This window comes from Microtus oregoni, unplaced genomic scaffold (genome assembly GCF_018167655.1).
Source record: "Microtus oregoni isolate MIOR12 unplaced genomic scaffold, Mior012 000021F_ref0000039, whole genome shotgun sequence".
NCBI classification, from domain to species: Eukaryota; Metazoa; Chordata; class Mammalia; order Rodentia; family Cricetidae; genus Microtus; species Microtus oregoni.
The window spans coordinates 9,312,915-9,330,064 of record NW_024543080.1 but is presented as its reverse complement, the minus strand read 5'-3'; the positions used below and the strand labels follow the sequence as shown (position 1 = coordinate 9,330,064).

Sequence of the window (17,150 nt, the reverse complement as noted above, 5' to 3'; positions counted from 1 at the left end):
ACCTTCAGAATATGACATTTAAATGTTTTAATAACTTTGTGTGACTGTCCAGGCAGTGAGAAATCTCTGTCAATTCTAGAGTTTTGGAAGTTGCTTACAATGCACTTCCTGTTGACTTAGGTACTATTATATCCTTCTGGAGTCTTTGATGGAGTTAAAGAATTGATAGTTATAGTTTTCCTTAGTTATAATAAAAGATTAAGTAGATATAAGTATTGTAACTATAATTCTTGCTTGATACCTGTTTTGTTATATGTAATTTTACTATGTTAAAGTTAAAGCCTTCCTGTTTATTAAAATAGAAAAGGGGAATTCTTCTTTCTATGTGTTGCTTTTATTGGCTAATGAATAAAGAAACTGGCCTGGCCGATAGCAAGGTAGAACTTAGTTGGGCCAGGAAAACTAAACTGAATGCTGAGAGAAGGAAGGCAGAGTTTAAAGAAGCCATGGAGCCACCACCAGAGACAGAGATGTGAAACTCTGCTGGTAGGCTACAACTTCATGGTGATACACAGATTAATGGTGGTCAGTTAAATTAAGATGTAAGAGTTAGCAAATAATAAGCTAGAGCTAATGGGCCAAGCAGTGATTTAATTAATACAGTTTTTGTGTGAGCAGTCAGGAACAAACAAGTGGCTCTTTCCTACAACATCCCAGTTACTTATTCTTAGCACTTTTACCAGTGCAAGTATCTGCATTAATTAAATAAACATTCCTGTCAAAGGTTAAACTATCCCGTATCTATAGGTATACATATTAATATTTCAAAGGCTATCTGACAGCAGAAATTTAGACAATTTAGAAAAATGACTCCCTTCTACGGCCTGTGGCCTCCAAAGCCTGGAGTTCTGACTAGGTTTACAGACCTAGGCAAGAATTGCCTCCTATTAACAAGGTTTCAAATCCAGTCTTAAAGCAGTTGGTGGTCCCACTGCAGTCAGACCACTGTTGCAGCAGGGAGCACATCTTGCCTGGCAGTCAGTATTGTAGCATGTGGGGTCCAGTGTTGGTAAGATCATTAGTGTCTTGTTTTCCATTTGGAAGTGTGAATACCACGTTTTAGCTCCAAGAAAACTAGACAACAGAGAGGAAGATTCCTTGTCAGCTTGAGACTGACCTATGTCCTACAACCAAAACACCTGGTGGTATTCAGCAATGTAACCTTACTATCTATAGACAAATAAGAGTAATGGAAATAGTCTAGGATGTTTGCAGCTCTCTGAGGCCTCCCTTAATAGTAATTCATAGGGAGGTACCCCATGTCAAGCACTGAGGGTTTCACTTAACAACCCATGTCTTCGGGGAGCAATATTGAGTTTCTTATATAACATTATTTGAAGCTATTAGGTCTGCAGTTGGATATGAAGGTGTCATTCTTCCAAAATACCAGCTTCCTCAATGTTCCCTATAATTGGCACAATCTCTACTTTCCTAAAGTGTATACTGAGTCATCCCTTCTTCAGAAACTAGTCTCAGATGGTTATCCCATGTTATAAAATCATACCTTTGGGAAGACTAAGAGGGCAGAAAAAATTTGAAACAGGTGATGCTCTATCTATATACATATCATTCTTATCCATGTTGGTGCTTACCTTTTAAGTGACCCAACGACAACTTGCTAATCTTGTTTGATACTGATGTATCAAGTAACCAACTGAATAAAAAGAGTGAGGCAGAGTTGACTTCAGATCTGTTTGGTTCCAGGAGAATATTCTAAATTTTCTTCCTCTCCCAGAAAAGAATATGCATCAAAGATTTTCTGTAATTCTTGCAGAGGAATCAATTTAAATTTCTTTTTTTTTAAATGGTTATCTCTAGCCAATTATCCTCAGATGAAAATACCTAGAAAATTCCAAGAGGGAGAAAATTCACAAATTTTTCAGCATCTAGTTAACATTTTCATCTTTCCTTTCAAGCTCTAGAAGGTATTTTAGTGTTTCACTCTAGGGTGTATGTGTTGGTCGGGTGGGGGCGGGAAATTACTTTTACCATGAAAAACATGAGGGTCAAAAATCTTGAGAATGCTGGCATTAGGTAACTAGCTTTATCTATAGATAAACACTTGCACAAAACAGATAATGGCTTGTTTTCTACCTATTTTACATATATTTCCCCAAGCTCACCAAAATGATTGTCTTCAAAGCCGGTGTCCATTATCCCCTCACTGTCTTCCCTGCAATCGAGTTCTCTGAATAAATACAGGGGCTGAGTTACAATTTAAAATAACGAGACCCTACAGGCCCAGTGTTCTCACATGCAATAAAAGGGTGTGGACTAATTGCAGGAGCACAGTTTTTTTCCTGCATTTGCTTCACTTTGATTGGTGGATTGGTGCTTTAAATAAAGGTTTCTGATCTTTCTGGAATGAGAGACACAGAGAGAGCCCCAGGCACAGTCCAGAAAAAAAATTAATTTACTTTTCTTAGAACTATTTTGATTGGCATCATCAGGCCTGAGAGCACAGTGAATGTCAGCATCTAAGGTAAAATGTGATTTTCTCATTTCCATATATCTGCTGTAAATTCTCTTTTCCTCTCTCCAGATAACCTTTACAAAGAAAATTTGTCTTCATTTATTAAAAGATGCTGAATAACAGTCTATTTCAACCGCTAGAATGTTCAATAATATCATTCAGCTAAGAAAATAAACTTATTTGTAAAACGTTTTAAAAAAGTTTGTGACTATTAGTGACGTTGTCTAATGTATAAAAGTCTGGAGGATGACCACATGTGCTAATCAGATGTGCATTCATGCCCAAGTAAAGGGCCTTTTGAACTTACAAAATATCATTTTTGTAATAAGATTATTCATTTTAGGAAGAAAAATTACTAATATCAAAGGGGATAAATATACTCAACTTTAACTTGAAAGTTCTAAGTGTTGAAATGGTTCTGTATTATTAGACTGTATTTTAAATGGATTTCAAATTTATCTGAGTTTAAACAAAGAATAAAATTCTGTGAATGGTGGTTGCTAGACCCATTTTATGAATAGCACTTAAAGAATATTCCTGGAGGTTGCTCTTAAATGTTCATTTAGATTGTAGCTTCATAAAGACAAGTACTCAGCTACATATTTTAACTGTTCATCATTTCATCCCAGGAACCACTTGCTTAGCAACACTTTGCTTTGTAGTTTGTTGTTGTTTATTGTTTATTTGCTTTTTTTACCTGATTGTCTTTAGAAGAACAGACACTCACTCTTAGAAATATATATTGACCATTATGAATGCAATTCTACCTGATGTAATTTCCTAACCCAACTGTGTTTTAGATTCCACTTTTCAAAATGAAGGGCCTGATTCTGTTCCTGTCCCTAGTGAAAATGAGCCTGGCAGTGCCGGTAAGTCTGTCCCAGGGGATCTCTCAGGCTCCCGAGTCTGACTGACTAAAGAAATCTTGGGGAGACTGTCTGAGGGTCCAGGCACAAACTCACTTGATATAATACACTGTGTAGCTCCTGGTGAATCCAAAATTGCAGTGGCCAGACATCCACCTTATCCTCTAAAAGCAATAAGGCAAATACAATTTTTCTACTCCAAACAATATTTTAGAATATTTCAGAGACAATTTCTATGTCTCCTTTCACTCTTTGAAAAGTTAGCAGACTAAATTATCATAGTTCTCGTTATGCTATTCTATTATCAAGTTCCTTGCTATCATATGAAATTGAAATGAAAACAGAAAAAAAATCTCTTAGGGGGAAAAGTATATGTCTCTTTATATTAGCAACATTACAAGGTTATAAAATTAAAGCACGTACTTTCATGTAAAGCTAGTAATTAGTTGGCACATTTAGTAATTCCACCATGCAACAGGAATTTCTAAATGAAAGAAAAATTGAGGGGGCTACCAAACTTGGTGTTGTATGATAACTGAGACTGGGGTCGACTTCAGCCATCCATCAACAACCTAAAACATTGGCATTCTTTCAATATATAGTGATTCACATTTGAGTAGTGCAGAGTCACACTGAGGAATGGGGAAAATCACTTGTTTGCCAAGTGTCTACCCATCAGAGCAGATGTTTCTGCTTTTAATGCCCCACAGGAAATGCATCTCTGTCTACTTATCTCCATGTAAATCATGCTCCTCTTCAATTCACGACTTGGAGCAGGTATACGCAAACTACTTTGTCCTGTAGCTAGAGCTCTTTAAAATGTGGGATTAGGACACTTAAAAATGAGGGTGAAGGTGGCTCTGCTATCAGAATATCCCCAAATTCTGAACATCTTCTGGTACCCACGCTGCACACAGGCTCACAGAATCTCTTTCCTTGTCTTCACAAATTCATTTGCTTCTCTACCAAAAGTGTTTACTGCCCATTTTAGTGGCTTCCCTTTAACATACAGCCAAAATGAAGTTTTGGAAAAATTTGCACCATGACTCAGAAAGTAGGGTTGTACTTGTATGTAAAAGTTAAGGACTAAAAAGGTACAGAATGGAAGCCTCTTATTAATGAAGGAAAGGGATCCCAATGTTCCATATATGTGAGATGAATGGGCAGTCAGACAAAAAGGTACTTGAAGTATAAATGAAAGAAGGAAAAATTAAAATCTCAATACTAGGTAAATGAGAATATCCATGAAATCAAAATTCTCAAAATCCCATTTTCTGGAAGGTAAGGTAGCACAGAATTGATCAAGAAAATAGGAAGCAGGCAATATTGTGAATTAGAAGCCAGCCTTGGCTACATAACAAGTTCAGGGCCATCCTGAGCTAAATCCCATAAGCTTGTCTAAAATAAATAAGTAAATAATTTTTTAAAAAACTTTAAACTTAAAAATCTAGTTTCTCTAATTCTACTCTTCCCGTCTCCACCCTCTCTTGGACACTGTTATTGGTGCATATTAATATATGAAAAAATTAAAAATGCTTAGAAAGAGAAGTATTTTATATTTTTAGAAAGCTACTTTTAAATATGCTTTACAATAGCATAGTACTTGGTACTGGAATGTTTTTTTGCAGAAAAAATACCCATTGTATGATCAAAAAGGGTAAAGATATAATTTTATTATTTCTGTTTATATCAATGTGTGTGTGTCTGCATGTGGGTGTGTGCACATGAGTGCAGGTACCTGAAGAGATCAGAGGCATCAAATCTCCTAGAGCTAGCATTACAGATGGTTGTGAGCCATCTGACATGGATGCTGGAAACCAAACCCAGGTCTTCTGGAAAAACAACAGGTGCTCTTAACTGCTGAGCCATATATCCAGACCATGACCTAAAAGTTTAAACACAGATCTATGAATAATCTTTAAATAATATCACAGAGGCCTTTTGAATGGGAGGCAAGAAAAGGTCACATAACTTTTCTCAATGCATAACCTCATACCATATCCCGTAGTCAAAATCACAGACATTCAGCACAAGAAAATTCAGCTTATGTATCTCTTTTGCTTTTACATTTAGTCATATTTAAGACTATAAAGAACTCTTGTATTTTGTTTCCTTATATATTTCTCATTGTAAATCAGTTTCCTTTAAGAGCAACACAGTATTACAATGAACACAAAAAAAATGTGGGAGCAAAATTACTAACTATAACAATTTCTCCAGATGACTTGAAGTCTTCGTTCTGTTTGAAAAACCAAATCATCTGAGTAATAAACCAATACGGTAGCTTCTCTGCTAGAAGCTCCATTCATCAGTGACCTCCTACTACAAACATGCATTTGGAAAAGTTTCTTAGCAAAGATCTCAAGATCATTCCTATCTCTATTTAGGCATTTCCTCAACAACCTGGGGCTCCAAACATGGCACCTCCTGGCATGGCTAGTTTGAGTCTTGAGGTATGTATCATTAGTTATTTTATATATTAGTCATATATATACAATGTCTATACTAGCATGTTTCTGATTGTATATAGATATGATATACTGTTTATCACTCTTCCTAGTCCAGAAATCTTTGGCTGTCATTCTGAGAATTTCTAAAATATTAATGTTATTCATTACAATTTTATCTTATGAATGCCACTTCGGTTTTAAACTCTGAGATACTTTAAGTTTTAGGTCATTTATATGGGAATCAAAGCAACACTAGTAATTAATACTTAATATATGTACATTAACTACTGTAGCGGTTGAAACATATTATTCTGTAGTTGGAAAGAGCTTTCCTTTAGCTCTGCTGCATATATCTTAGACAATAAAGCTCTCATGACACAAGCATACTTGCACAAAGTTTAGCTGTTAAGAAAGTTCCTACTAGTAGCATTAACATTAGTTTAGAAAAACATAGTAAAACAGGAAGGCTTTATAATGAAAAAGCTAACAGAAAGTACCTGTGGGATGGTAAGTATCACAATTTTTCACAGAGTTAATTTTGTCATCCGAGAGCAGTCAGGACATATACGGGCCAGATAGTTATTTTTCAAGGAAAGCTAACTTCATTGAGGTTCTCCCTCATGTTTAAGCTCAAATTCAATGCAAGCAATATTATTCTTTTCCTATTTAAAAGGTGACTCTAGGCCAGGCATGTAGAGTTCACCTGTAATCCCAACAAACAGGAAGACTGAGGCAAGAAGGGTAATCATGAGTTGGAGACCAACTTGGGCTCTACATGGAGACCCATTCTCAAAAAAAAATTAAATTTACTTTCTATAGAAATAATTGCATTATTAGCAGTCTACCTAGATACTACCTCTTACAATGTTTAATATCTATTATATTGAGGTCCTTTTGGGCTGGGGGGGAAGAAGTGAGAGTTTATTTGTATTGCCTGTTTTTCCAAATTCTTTTTCAGGCTGATTTTGTAAAATAAGTAAATTAAAATAATTTAAATCAGAAAAAAAGAGTTGATAAATCAACATTCTCATAAATGTTCTTGTATTGAATGTGCTATTGAATGAGCTATTTTCCTATGTCTCAATTTGACACAACTAGTATTTTCCCATGTAATGAATGGCAAAAGCAAGCTCAATATTTTCACAGACTGACCATGTCAACAGCAAAGCTAGTCTACATTTCTTTCTTTCAGTGATAATTTGTGTCTGCTTTAGATTTATTCAAGTTGACCTACCCCAAAATTTGTTTTGATAATATTAAACATCATAAGAAATCAACTGTTATATGAACATCTAACATATGTTAGAACACTAACCCACCTTTTTTTTATAGACAATGAGACAGTTGGGGAGCTTGCAGGGACTCAATGCACTTTCTCAGGTAACTATTGGAGATGAATGAGATCTTCATGAAACTTTATTTTCAAATATTTATTATGAATATTTATGGATGGAGGCTGTGACAGCAACAGCACAGTAATTGAGAACATTTGTTTATTAATTGGCAATACCTAAACATTAAGGGAAGAAATGAATGATTTAAAAAGACTAAAACAAAAAAAATTGTGATAGCCACACATGGGCCTCACTCCTTCAATCCCAGTGGCTGGAGACTACAGCAGGAAGAATGCTGTGCGTTCTGAGCCAGCCTGGGTTACACGGTCAGTGTGAAAAGACGAACTAGAGTAGCAGAGTTACGTGAAGGCAAAGGAAAGTAAAAACACTATGTCCAGCACTCAGAAGACTGAAGCAGAAAGAGTGCAAGTTCAAGACCAATCTAGTGACTGGTGTACTATAATCCTGTCTCAAAACACCAAAAAAATCAACCATCAGAATGCATGCAGTGAATTTCCTTAAGGAAGACAAAACCATTTCTTACACTAATAATTTTGTTAAATGGCCCCAAACACAAATCCCCAATTGCTAAATCTGAACCAAGAATATGGTATATTGTGACTTGGCCCAGAACATAATTTAATTTTGTTGGAAGGGAAAATTGATTTATCCATTTTATATCAAGCAGTATCGCTTTTCTTTTTGTTCCTATCTCCTAATACTGAAGCATATGTATGTTTTCCTCCTTCCTGTCAGTATTCCAGACTCGGCTTCGGGAAAGCACTTAATACTTTATGGCTGCATGGTCTCCTCCCACCGCATAGCTCTTTTCCATGGATAAGACCAACAGAACATGAAACCCAACAGGTAAGCTAATTGCATCCATGTGTTCAAACTCCAAGCTTCAAGATCTTTTCCTACTTCTCTTCTTGAAATTGATACCTACTAGCAACAGATACAAATTAGTAATAAATAAAAAAACTGTCCCCTAGTACCAAATAAATAAACTCCTATAACTGCTGTTACTCAGGAAATTTTTCAATTTTAAAACAAACTTGCATTTTTAAATAGCCTCTGAAGTAAGAGATCCACAGTAAAGACATCAGTAACAATAAAAAACCTCAGAAATAAAAACATATTCTACACTGGACAATATACATTTTCATCAAAATTTCCTAAATAATTACCTAAAGATCAAATGACAATAAACCATCCTAAATGACAACACCATGAGAGAAACCAATAAATATATCAATCTATCAACTGTAATTTACTAGGTTCCTAATAAGCATATTGTCCAAACCGTGGTTTGGGGATAAAAAATAAGGCTCATGATGGGACATATTTAAGGTGTTAATTGAGATAGTAGTAATGAATGCTATGGGAGCTGATGCATGGGCAATGGCTGAAGACAGAAGCAGAGCCAAGTTAATATGAGACTTCCAAACCAGTTCTAGCAATTAACCTACAACTATTATGTATCCAATCACAAATAATTTCCAAAAAGATCACATGGTAGTGCAACAGTTACTTTTAAAACTACATGGATTTCCATATCAGCATTATCTACAAGGCCACACCGACCACAGAAATTACGTTATCAGTGGTCATCTCTTCACTTGGTTGTTTCCAAAGTACATTTATGATAAAAAAAAAGTTTGAGTATTTTAAAAGAATTTATCCTTTTATTAAGCCACAAAAATATATTAAGTACATACCCATATACACTGAGCACTTATTAGTAGCCATATTAATAAAGGGGGAATAAAGATAAGATATTGTTCTTTGTCAGTTGACTTAGGGAGAAGTTTGTGACAAATTCTATAATCTAGTAAGAAAATGGTGAAATAAAGATATACAGATAGTGGTGGTTACCCAGAGGAGAAAAATGAGTCATTCTACCAGAAAGTTCAGACACATAGATTTCTGCACACCAAGAAACAATGGTCCCATCAAAGCAAGAGGGGTAAGTACACTTAAAACTTTCCCAAGTGCACTGCCTCCACCTCCTGCATAAACTCTGCTTCGAGACTACTCCCTTCCAAACAGCAAACATCCAAGCACTTTGCTGTAGAAATTCTAGGCACCATGGTTCAATGAACCATCTCTTTCTGACATTCTTTTCAAATTTCTCTACAGTATGAATATTCTTTGCCTGTGCATCCCCCACCTCTCCCATCACAGCCATCCCTGCAGCCTCACCAGCCAGGACTGAAACCCTTCCTCCAGCCCACTGCAGCAACTGGTGTCCAGGTCACACCCCAGAAGCCAGGGCCTCAGCCTCCAATGCACCCTGGACAGCTGCCCTTGCAGGAAGGAGAACTGACAGCAGCAGATGATCAGCCGCAGGACGTGCCAGCAGAGAACACACCAACACCTGAGGTAACTCTCTGACAGCAGATCAGGATCCAGAACACAACGAAAGGAAAATTAACTGAAAGGACGTAATTAAATACTCATATCTCTTGGGCCTAAAACACTAAAAGATGAATACTTTGTTAATATTCTTTCATAGACATCTATATCCATTTCTAATTCTTGCTATCAGCAATGGCACAGATTCCAAAAGATCTGCATCTCTAAACTTGTCCTGATAGAACCATCTCTTTGGAATAAGACAGTCCAGAGATGTCCAGGCTCACTACCTTGGGTTTTTCAGTGTTGATAATACTTAGCACAGTAATTGTTCCCTCTGCATAACAAAAAGAATATTGGATTATTATATTTCTGCAGATAAAATGCAGATGTGAAAGATTACCTTGTAATGATGTAAAGAAAAGAACAATGGACAGAAAAAGAAAGGTGTCGTGCAGCTACCAATACTATGTAGCAGGCATTTAATATTCCCTCCTATCACCCTGACTACAACCCTAAAAAGAGAAATATTATGAAACTTTTTAAACCTAAGATGATGCTGGGCTTAAAGCACAACTTTAATCCCAACACTCAAGAGGCAGAGGTAAATGGATCTCTGAGTTTAAGACTAACCTGCTTTACAGAGCAAGTTCCAGGATAGCCAGGGCTCCACAGAAAAACAAACCCTGACTCAGGAAAACAATAAACAAACAAACATAATAAAAACAAATTTTTAGAAGCTACAAAATTCTCCAAGGATTACACTAAAACTAAGCGGCAGAGCCAGACTTCAAACCACTCAAGTATGTGCTGATTCCAACACTCACTACCATTTCCTCTTTAACGTGCAGCAAAGCCATGATAGACATGTTCCCCACAGGTTCACTTGAGACATGTCAGTAAAAGACAGTTGTGAAGGCATAGGTCATCCCAAGACTTAAACAGGGTAAAACAGAGAAACATTTTAGACTGCTGTACTGTAATTACAAACAAGGTAAGTGAGTAATCCATTTGTCTGTTTTGACTGATAAGTTTCACTACTTCTTCATGATACAGGTCCCACTAATGGACTTTGCTGATCCACAGTTTCCAACAGTAAGTACAGATCTCAATGAGATACTGTCATAGAGAAAAAGTATCTCTATATCTTAAAAAGCTTAGATGATTTATTTTCTTATTTAACTATGTATGTGGAATATTTCTGAGTTTCTTTTTTATTAACCATTAAGTACTAATTTTCACATTGATCAATCAAAAAATATGTTCCTGGAGCTCTTAAAAGTTGTTGCAGTGCCGGGCGGTGGTGGCGCACGCCTTTAATCCCAGCACTCAGGAGGCAGAAGCAGGCGGATCTCTGTGAGTTCAAGACCAGCCTGGTCTACAAGAGCTAGTTCCAGGACAGGCTCCAAAACCACAGAGAAACCCTGTCTCGAAAAACCAAAAAAAAAAAAAAAAAAAAAAAAAAAGTTGTTGCAGTGAGTATTTGCCTGTGTTGATCAACTGCTACGATTTCTACCTGTTAAAGGTGTTCCAGATAGCGCGTTCCATATCTCGGGGACCAATGGCACACAATAAACCATCAGCTGTAAGTCTCTGTCTCCTACTTCTACTTCCGTGTTTGAAACTTACTTAAAAGATCTATCTTGGGAAGATTCACTTTTTTATATAACTATTTTGTTCTGCTTAGTTTTACCCAGGAATGTTTTACATGTCTTATGGAGCAAACCAATTGGTAAGTTCATCTTCTGTAAAAGAGCATAAAATAGATATCATCTTCAGGGCTAAAAATCAGAATTCATACCAAACACAAACTATTTCAAATAAATATTCCCTAAATATCTACATTTATTTATTATTTAAATAGTAAGATGGCACACTTCTCTATTTGCATAATTCTAGACAGACACACACACAATGGCATTAAAGAAAAAGTTCATTTTAAATCTGTCAGATTGGCTCTATTTACTTAATAACAACTCAGCTCTCTGCCTCTGGACACAGCACTACTAAGTCTTAGGGGAATACTAGTTTGTTTGTTTGTTTTTACTTTGTCTTGGGTAGATAGGAAAGTCAGAAGGACTTCTAGTTCATAAAATGATGCATTGTTTCTTTTTAAACAGAATGCTCCTGGCAGAATTGGCTTCATGAGTTCAGAAGAAATGCCTGTGAGTACTACCTTCTAACTCTTCTTAAAGCAATGGTCCAGAACAGCTACAGACTTCTGCCTACAAGAGGCAATGACATAAAAGTACCTGTAGGACCACTAGACTCGGGTTGTTCTACTCCAGAACTGAAAGCTTGACTACAAAGCAGTATCAAAACATTTAAAATGGAGCTGGAGAGATGGCTCAGAGGTTAAGAGCTCTGGCTGCTCTTCCAGAGGTCCTGAGTTCAATTCCCAGCAGCCATAAGGTGGCTCACAAACATCTGTAATTTGATTGGGCTCCCTCTTCTTGCCTGCAGACAGAATACTATATACATAATAAATAAATACATTTTTAAGAACAGATTTAAAACATTACAGAGCTGAGAATGGTGGTGATGCATAAAATTCCAGTACTCGGGACGTGGAGGCAGGAGGATCAAGAGATCAAGGTCAGACTTGACTGCACAAGACCCTGTCTCAAAAATATTTGTTTTTCATCACATTTTCTAATCATTTGTACTGAGTGTTGGCCATTTCTGGGCCTAGGGTTTTGTCCCACTCCTTGTATGTGAGCAGAAGAGTCACCTCTCCTCAAAAAGAGGTCAATACAATTAGCTGCAGACACTTCAGAGTCAAAAAAAAAAAGTGTGTGCTTCATACAGACATCCCATGCCTTTAGGACTAGTATCTCCAAAACAAGATCAAAAGTATTTCAGCCCTTAAAAGTAAAAAAACAAAAAGGAAAAAATTCTGAATTTAAGTTTTGATAATTATAAAGCATATTAAGCCAGTGAGAATATATTATTTTAAGTCAATGAGAGCCTACCGTTTTGTTGCTAGTGCATGTTAAAATTTTCAGATTTGAGATCAATAACCTCACATAATTTGACCTTTTCTCTCAGAACTGTCTACTAGTTGCATGTATTAGGATGCAAATGAAACTAAAACCATATCAAGTTAACAAGTCATTGTCAATGAGATGGCCCACTAATTAATACATGGACACATGCTATCACTAAAGAAGACTGCCATCTGACCATTTGTTAGTGCCTTCTGTGTGCCAGATACATACAACATTCTATGGAGCTTAGCGATCTAATGACAGGTACCATGCGGATGATGTCAGATACAAAGGATAAGGGCAAATGACCATGTTATTAAAGGAAAAGATGAAGGAAAGTCAGACGGCCCAGGCCAGGGGGTCACAGAGCCAGCTTTAGATGAGATGATATGAAAGCCAAGGAAAGTGGATGAAAGGAGTATTTTATTTATATACTACCAACACAACCAGTTAAAAATTAAATCTCCAAGATAAATACTAATTACCATCTTATTAGTGAATCTAATTATATTTTGTCTCATCCTCAAAAGAGTTTGTGATTGTTTATGAAAAACACAATAAGATAGTGGAAAAACTAAAGGTGAGATTTAAAATGAGTCAAAACAGTGAAGAAATTGCACAGCTCTGCTCAAATATGAATAGTCCTAGATTTTGGTTCCCATGGTCATGGTAGCAAAAGAAACATGTTAAGTTTAGAATTCGAGAATACATCCACAGAGGAAATGTTTCCTCCAGAGAAATCAATATTTTCTTATAGTTTGTTTTTTTTAATTTAAGGAAAAGAGAAGGAAGGAACAGAATATGAGGAGAAGGAAGGGAAGGGAGAGAGTAGGAAAAAAGGAAAGAGGGGAGAAAGAGGTGGAGGAGGGGAAGAAAAGGGAAGGAGAGGAAGAGAGAGGGAAGGGGAAAGAGAGAGAAGACAGAAGGGAGGAGGGGAGGAAGAGGAGGAGGGAAAAGAGGGGAAAGGAAAGGAAAGGATCTGAGAGGGAGAAGAGAACTGGAGGGAAGGGGCAAAGGAGAAAGAAGAGGAGGGAGGGAGGGAGGGAGGGAGGGAGGGAGGGAGGGAGGGAGGGAGGGAGGGAGAAGGGATCCATGGTGAAGCATAAGAGTCAAACTCACACAAAGAATCCTACTCCTCATACTGGGTCATCTTGCCCAGCCTTAATATATGAGAATGTGCTTAGTCTTACTGAAACTTGATATGCCATGCTTTGTTGACATTCATGGGAGACCTGGCCTTTTCTAAACGAAATGGAGGAGGAGTGGATTGGGGAGAAGGGTGGAGACAGAGTGAAGTATGAGAAGGACTGGCAGGAGAGAAGGGAGGAGAAAGGAGAAACTGTGGCCAGGATATAAAATACATAAATAAATGCTATTAATAAAACTCACACATTGAGCTGTATTTGAGGGATACTGAAAACTACCATGGGCAAGATCCTCCAGAACACTCCTCTTCAACCAAGGTAGTTATGGATCAGCCCTTTTCCTCTCCCCTAGATCCACTGATCCTCCATTTCCTTTGGAAGGAAAGAAGGAAGGAAGGAAGGAAGGAAGGAAGGAAGGAAGGAAGGAAGGAAAAAGGAAAAAAAACCTCCCAGGGATATCCATGGGACAGTCATAACAAGTTACAGGAAGACTGGGCACAAACCCTCTCAACAATAGAAGGAAAAGGCAGACTTTTACTCACTGTTTTCTTAATGATAAGATGGCAGAGTCTCTACCAGCCCTTCCTGGAAGTGGATTCCCCCAACCCAGATAAGAACAGAATCCTCTCCACTATATTACAAAGTGGGTTTCTGTAAGAATGTGTGCTTTCACTAGGCAGTCAGCCACATCCCTGCTCCGCTAGTGTCTGTAGCTTCTCAGGGAACATACCAGGTATAATTACATGGAATTAGTAACACACAATAATTGTGTCATCAATGGATATTTATTTTTTCAGGGAGGAAGAGCAAATCCCATGGCCTATGGAACTCTGTTCCCAGGATTTGGAGGCTTCAGGCAAACCCTTAGGGGACTGAATCCCAATTCACCCAAAGGCGGAGACTTCACTGTGGAAGTAGATTCTCCGGTTTCCGTAACCAAAGGCCCTGAGAAGGGAGAGGGTCCAGAAGGCTCTCCGCTGCAAGAGGCTAATCCAGGCAACCGGGAAAACCCAGCTCTCCTTTCACAAATGGCACCTGGTGCCCATGCAGGACTCCTTGCTTTCCCCAATGACATTCCCAGCATGGCAAGGGGTCCTGGAGGCCAAAGGCAGGAACTCTTTGGGGTCACCCCTGCAGCTGCTGACCCACTGATCACCCCCGAATTAGCAGAAGTTTATGAAACCTATGGAGCTGATGCTACCACACCCCTAGGTGATGGAGAAGCAACCGTGGATATCACCATGTCCCCAGACACTCAGCAGCCACTGATGCCTGGAAACAAAGTGCACAACGCCTGGCGTTTCCAAGAGCCCTGATGATCTTGAGATAGCCGCTACTTTGTGTCTGCACAAGCTTTCCAGCTTTGTCCCCATAGTTACCTTGATGCTAAAACACTTACTACCCTTCCACAGTGAAGGTACCAAGAGCACTAAGCATGTATTAATAAATACAAGTGGCTAGAAATAGAGTAGGTCCCTTCTTGCTTCCATTCTTACTGAAATAAAATATATCAACTGTCTCCTTGACTTAGAAATACTATTAATGATATCCGAGAAAGTCTGACTCTCAGCGCTTGGTGGTCTAGCACTTAGCTGTCTTAGGCATTATGGAATTTCTCTTACTAGTCTGACATCATTATACCCAGGAAATGTGACACTGCTTCTTTCTCTAAGCAAAAGCACTTAGTTTCAGAATTCTAAAGTATTTCATTTAAACCTTATTAAATGGTGATTGGTGGAGAGCCCTGACTGATATTATTGGGTTTCATATATTGGATTTAAAATTCTTATTTGTAGACTATTTGATTTAATCTAGGAAAAGAAAAGGCAATTGGCCTGTTTTAAATAAAGGATTTTTCTCACTGAAAATGTCATACACTGAATTGTATGCTTATTATTTATATGTACTTAAATAGTTAAGAAAAGCATACTCATCCCTTGTTTGCTATTCAATAACTTATTTTAGCTAATTTATTTTATCCAAAGTTCTCTGAAGATCTACATAAGCCCTAGGCACTGTGCAAGGCATCAGGTTTATGGTCCCATCCTTCAGAAATGAGGATTGTCACAACTGACCAATAGTCACAGTAATAACAAAACAGTCAGTCTACGGCAAGCTCAGTTACTATACATACATCATCTCACAATGCTGCAAAAAATAAAAAACGTGCTCAGGCCTACTATACATTGCCAAAGTTCCATGGAAAGACCAAACCCTGGTACCATGGAGAAAATGCTCGTGAGGGCGAGCCAGGCAGCTCAGCAGGTAAAGACACTCACCACCAGGCCTGACGACCTGAGACTGGTCCCCAGGGACTCACATGGTGGAAGAGAAGTGACTCCCAAAAGTTGTCCTCCAACATCTACAAGCGTACCATGGCACATGTGTGTACATGTACACACGCACACACACACACACAAATCCATATTATTTTTCTAATTAGAAAGCATGAGGCTTCTAGTTCAACCTAAGTGGCATTACAGGAGCAAAAAAGAACAAAACATGTTTTCTTAGTAACATAAAGGTTTGCAGAATGAAGCCTCCAAGAGGAAGAAACCCAGAGTCATGTAGACAATAGACAACATGGGAAAGTAGGATGTAGAGAACAACCCATGCTTACTACCAGGGACAGGCGTGGATTCATCAGAGGAGTCTGGCCAAATGAAGAAATTGTGAACCCAGTTTTGATCATCACTGGAAATGAGCTTCCTGATCCCCTCCTCCTACTTCTCCTAAGTTTCCCAGCTCTATAAACATAATCTCTGCCCCATCTCCTGAGTGGTTCAGGCTATAATCAAAGAAGAAAGTGCCTAAAATGTTTCCAAACCTAGAACACTTTGGGAAGGTCAAGGAGCATGTTGCATCCACTTACTGCCACTCCCTCTTCAAGCAGGGCCCTCTTCTCCCAACCTCCCTAGAGTAGATGTGGAAAAATGCACTAGACAAAAATTAAATTTACCTTCTTAGTGACTGCTAAAAGTAAAATAGATGGCGAGAGACTTCTATCGTACCACTGCAGACAGTGGTTCCAAAAGCAGTCTGAACAGACATGTAGTTACATCTGAATTCTATCCTCGACATGATCCCTGAAAATCTGTGAAACATTAGATATGAAACTGTAATCTCTATGTCTGTGCTTGATTCCTGTAATGGTGATGCTACTACCTACATCAGAAGGGTAATGTCAGAAATGAACTAAACACACGGGTAAAGTGCTGAATCACATCTTTTTCCTTTATTCCAATTGGCCCATTTGATAGAAATAATTCAGCAAAACAGCAGCAGTAACAGCAGAAGGATGGAATTGTTCCCATTATCTGATGGATTTATGCTTTTCCATCCACATGGAACACATAGCCCTTCTGCTACTTCTTTGTAATTCATAGCACTTGGGAGACCATCTATACTCTGAACCCAGGTCATGGATTCAAAGTTGGCCTCTGAACCTGGCAGTTCTGGCTCACACTTTTAATCCCAACACTCAGGAGGCAGAGGCAGGCAGATCTCTGTGAGTTCAAGTGTCCTGGTCTACAAGAACTG

The 17,150-nt window shown here is 38.0% G+C and overlaps 1 protein-coding gene across 2 annotated transcripts; it reads left to right on the top strand.

Moving 5' to 3' along the window:
* The first annotated feature begins 2,467 nt into the window (after positions 1-2,467).
* Ambn (ameloblastin) lies at positions 2,468-14,926 on the top strand. 2 transcript variants are annotated; one of them, XM_041671643.1, is made up of 11 exons: positions 2,468-2,482; positions 3,274-3,342; positions 5,727-5,792; positions 7,122-7,169; positions 7,880-7,990; positions 9,308-9,505; positions 10,535-10,573; positions 11,004-11,063; positions 11,166-11,210; positions 11,599-11,643; positions 14,408-14,926. In XM_041671643.1, the coding sequence occupies exons 1-11, from the start codon at positions 2,468-2,470 to the stop codon at positions 14,924-14,926; spliced, it is 1,215 nt and encodes a 404-aa protein (XP_041527577.1). The 2 variants fall into 2 exon arrangements, with proteins under 2 accessions (XP_041527577.1, XP_041527576.1); XM_041671642.1 differs by having other exon boundaries at positions 9,263-9,505.
* Positions 14,927-17,150: the final 2,224 nt, after the last annotated feature.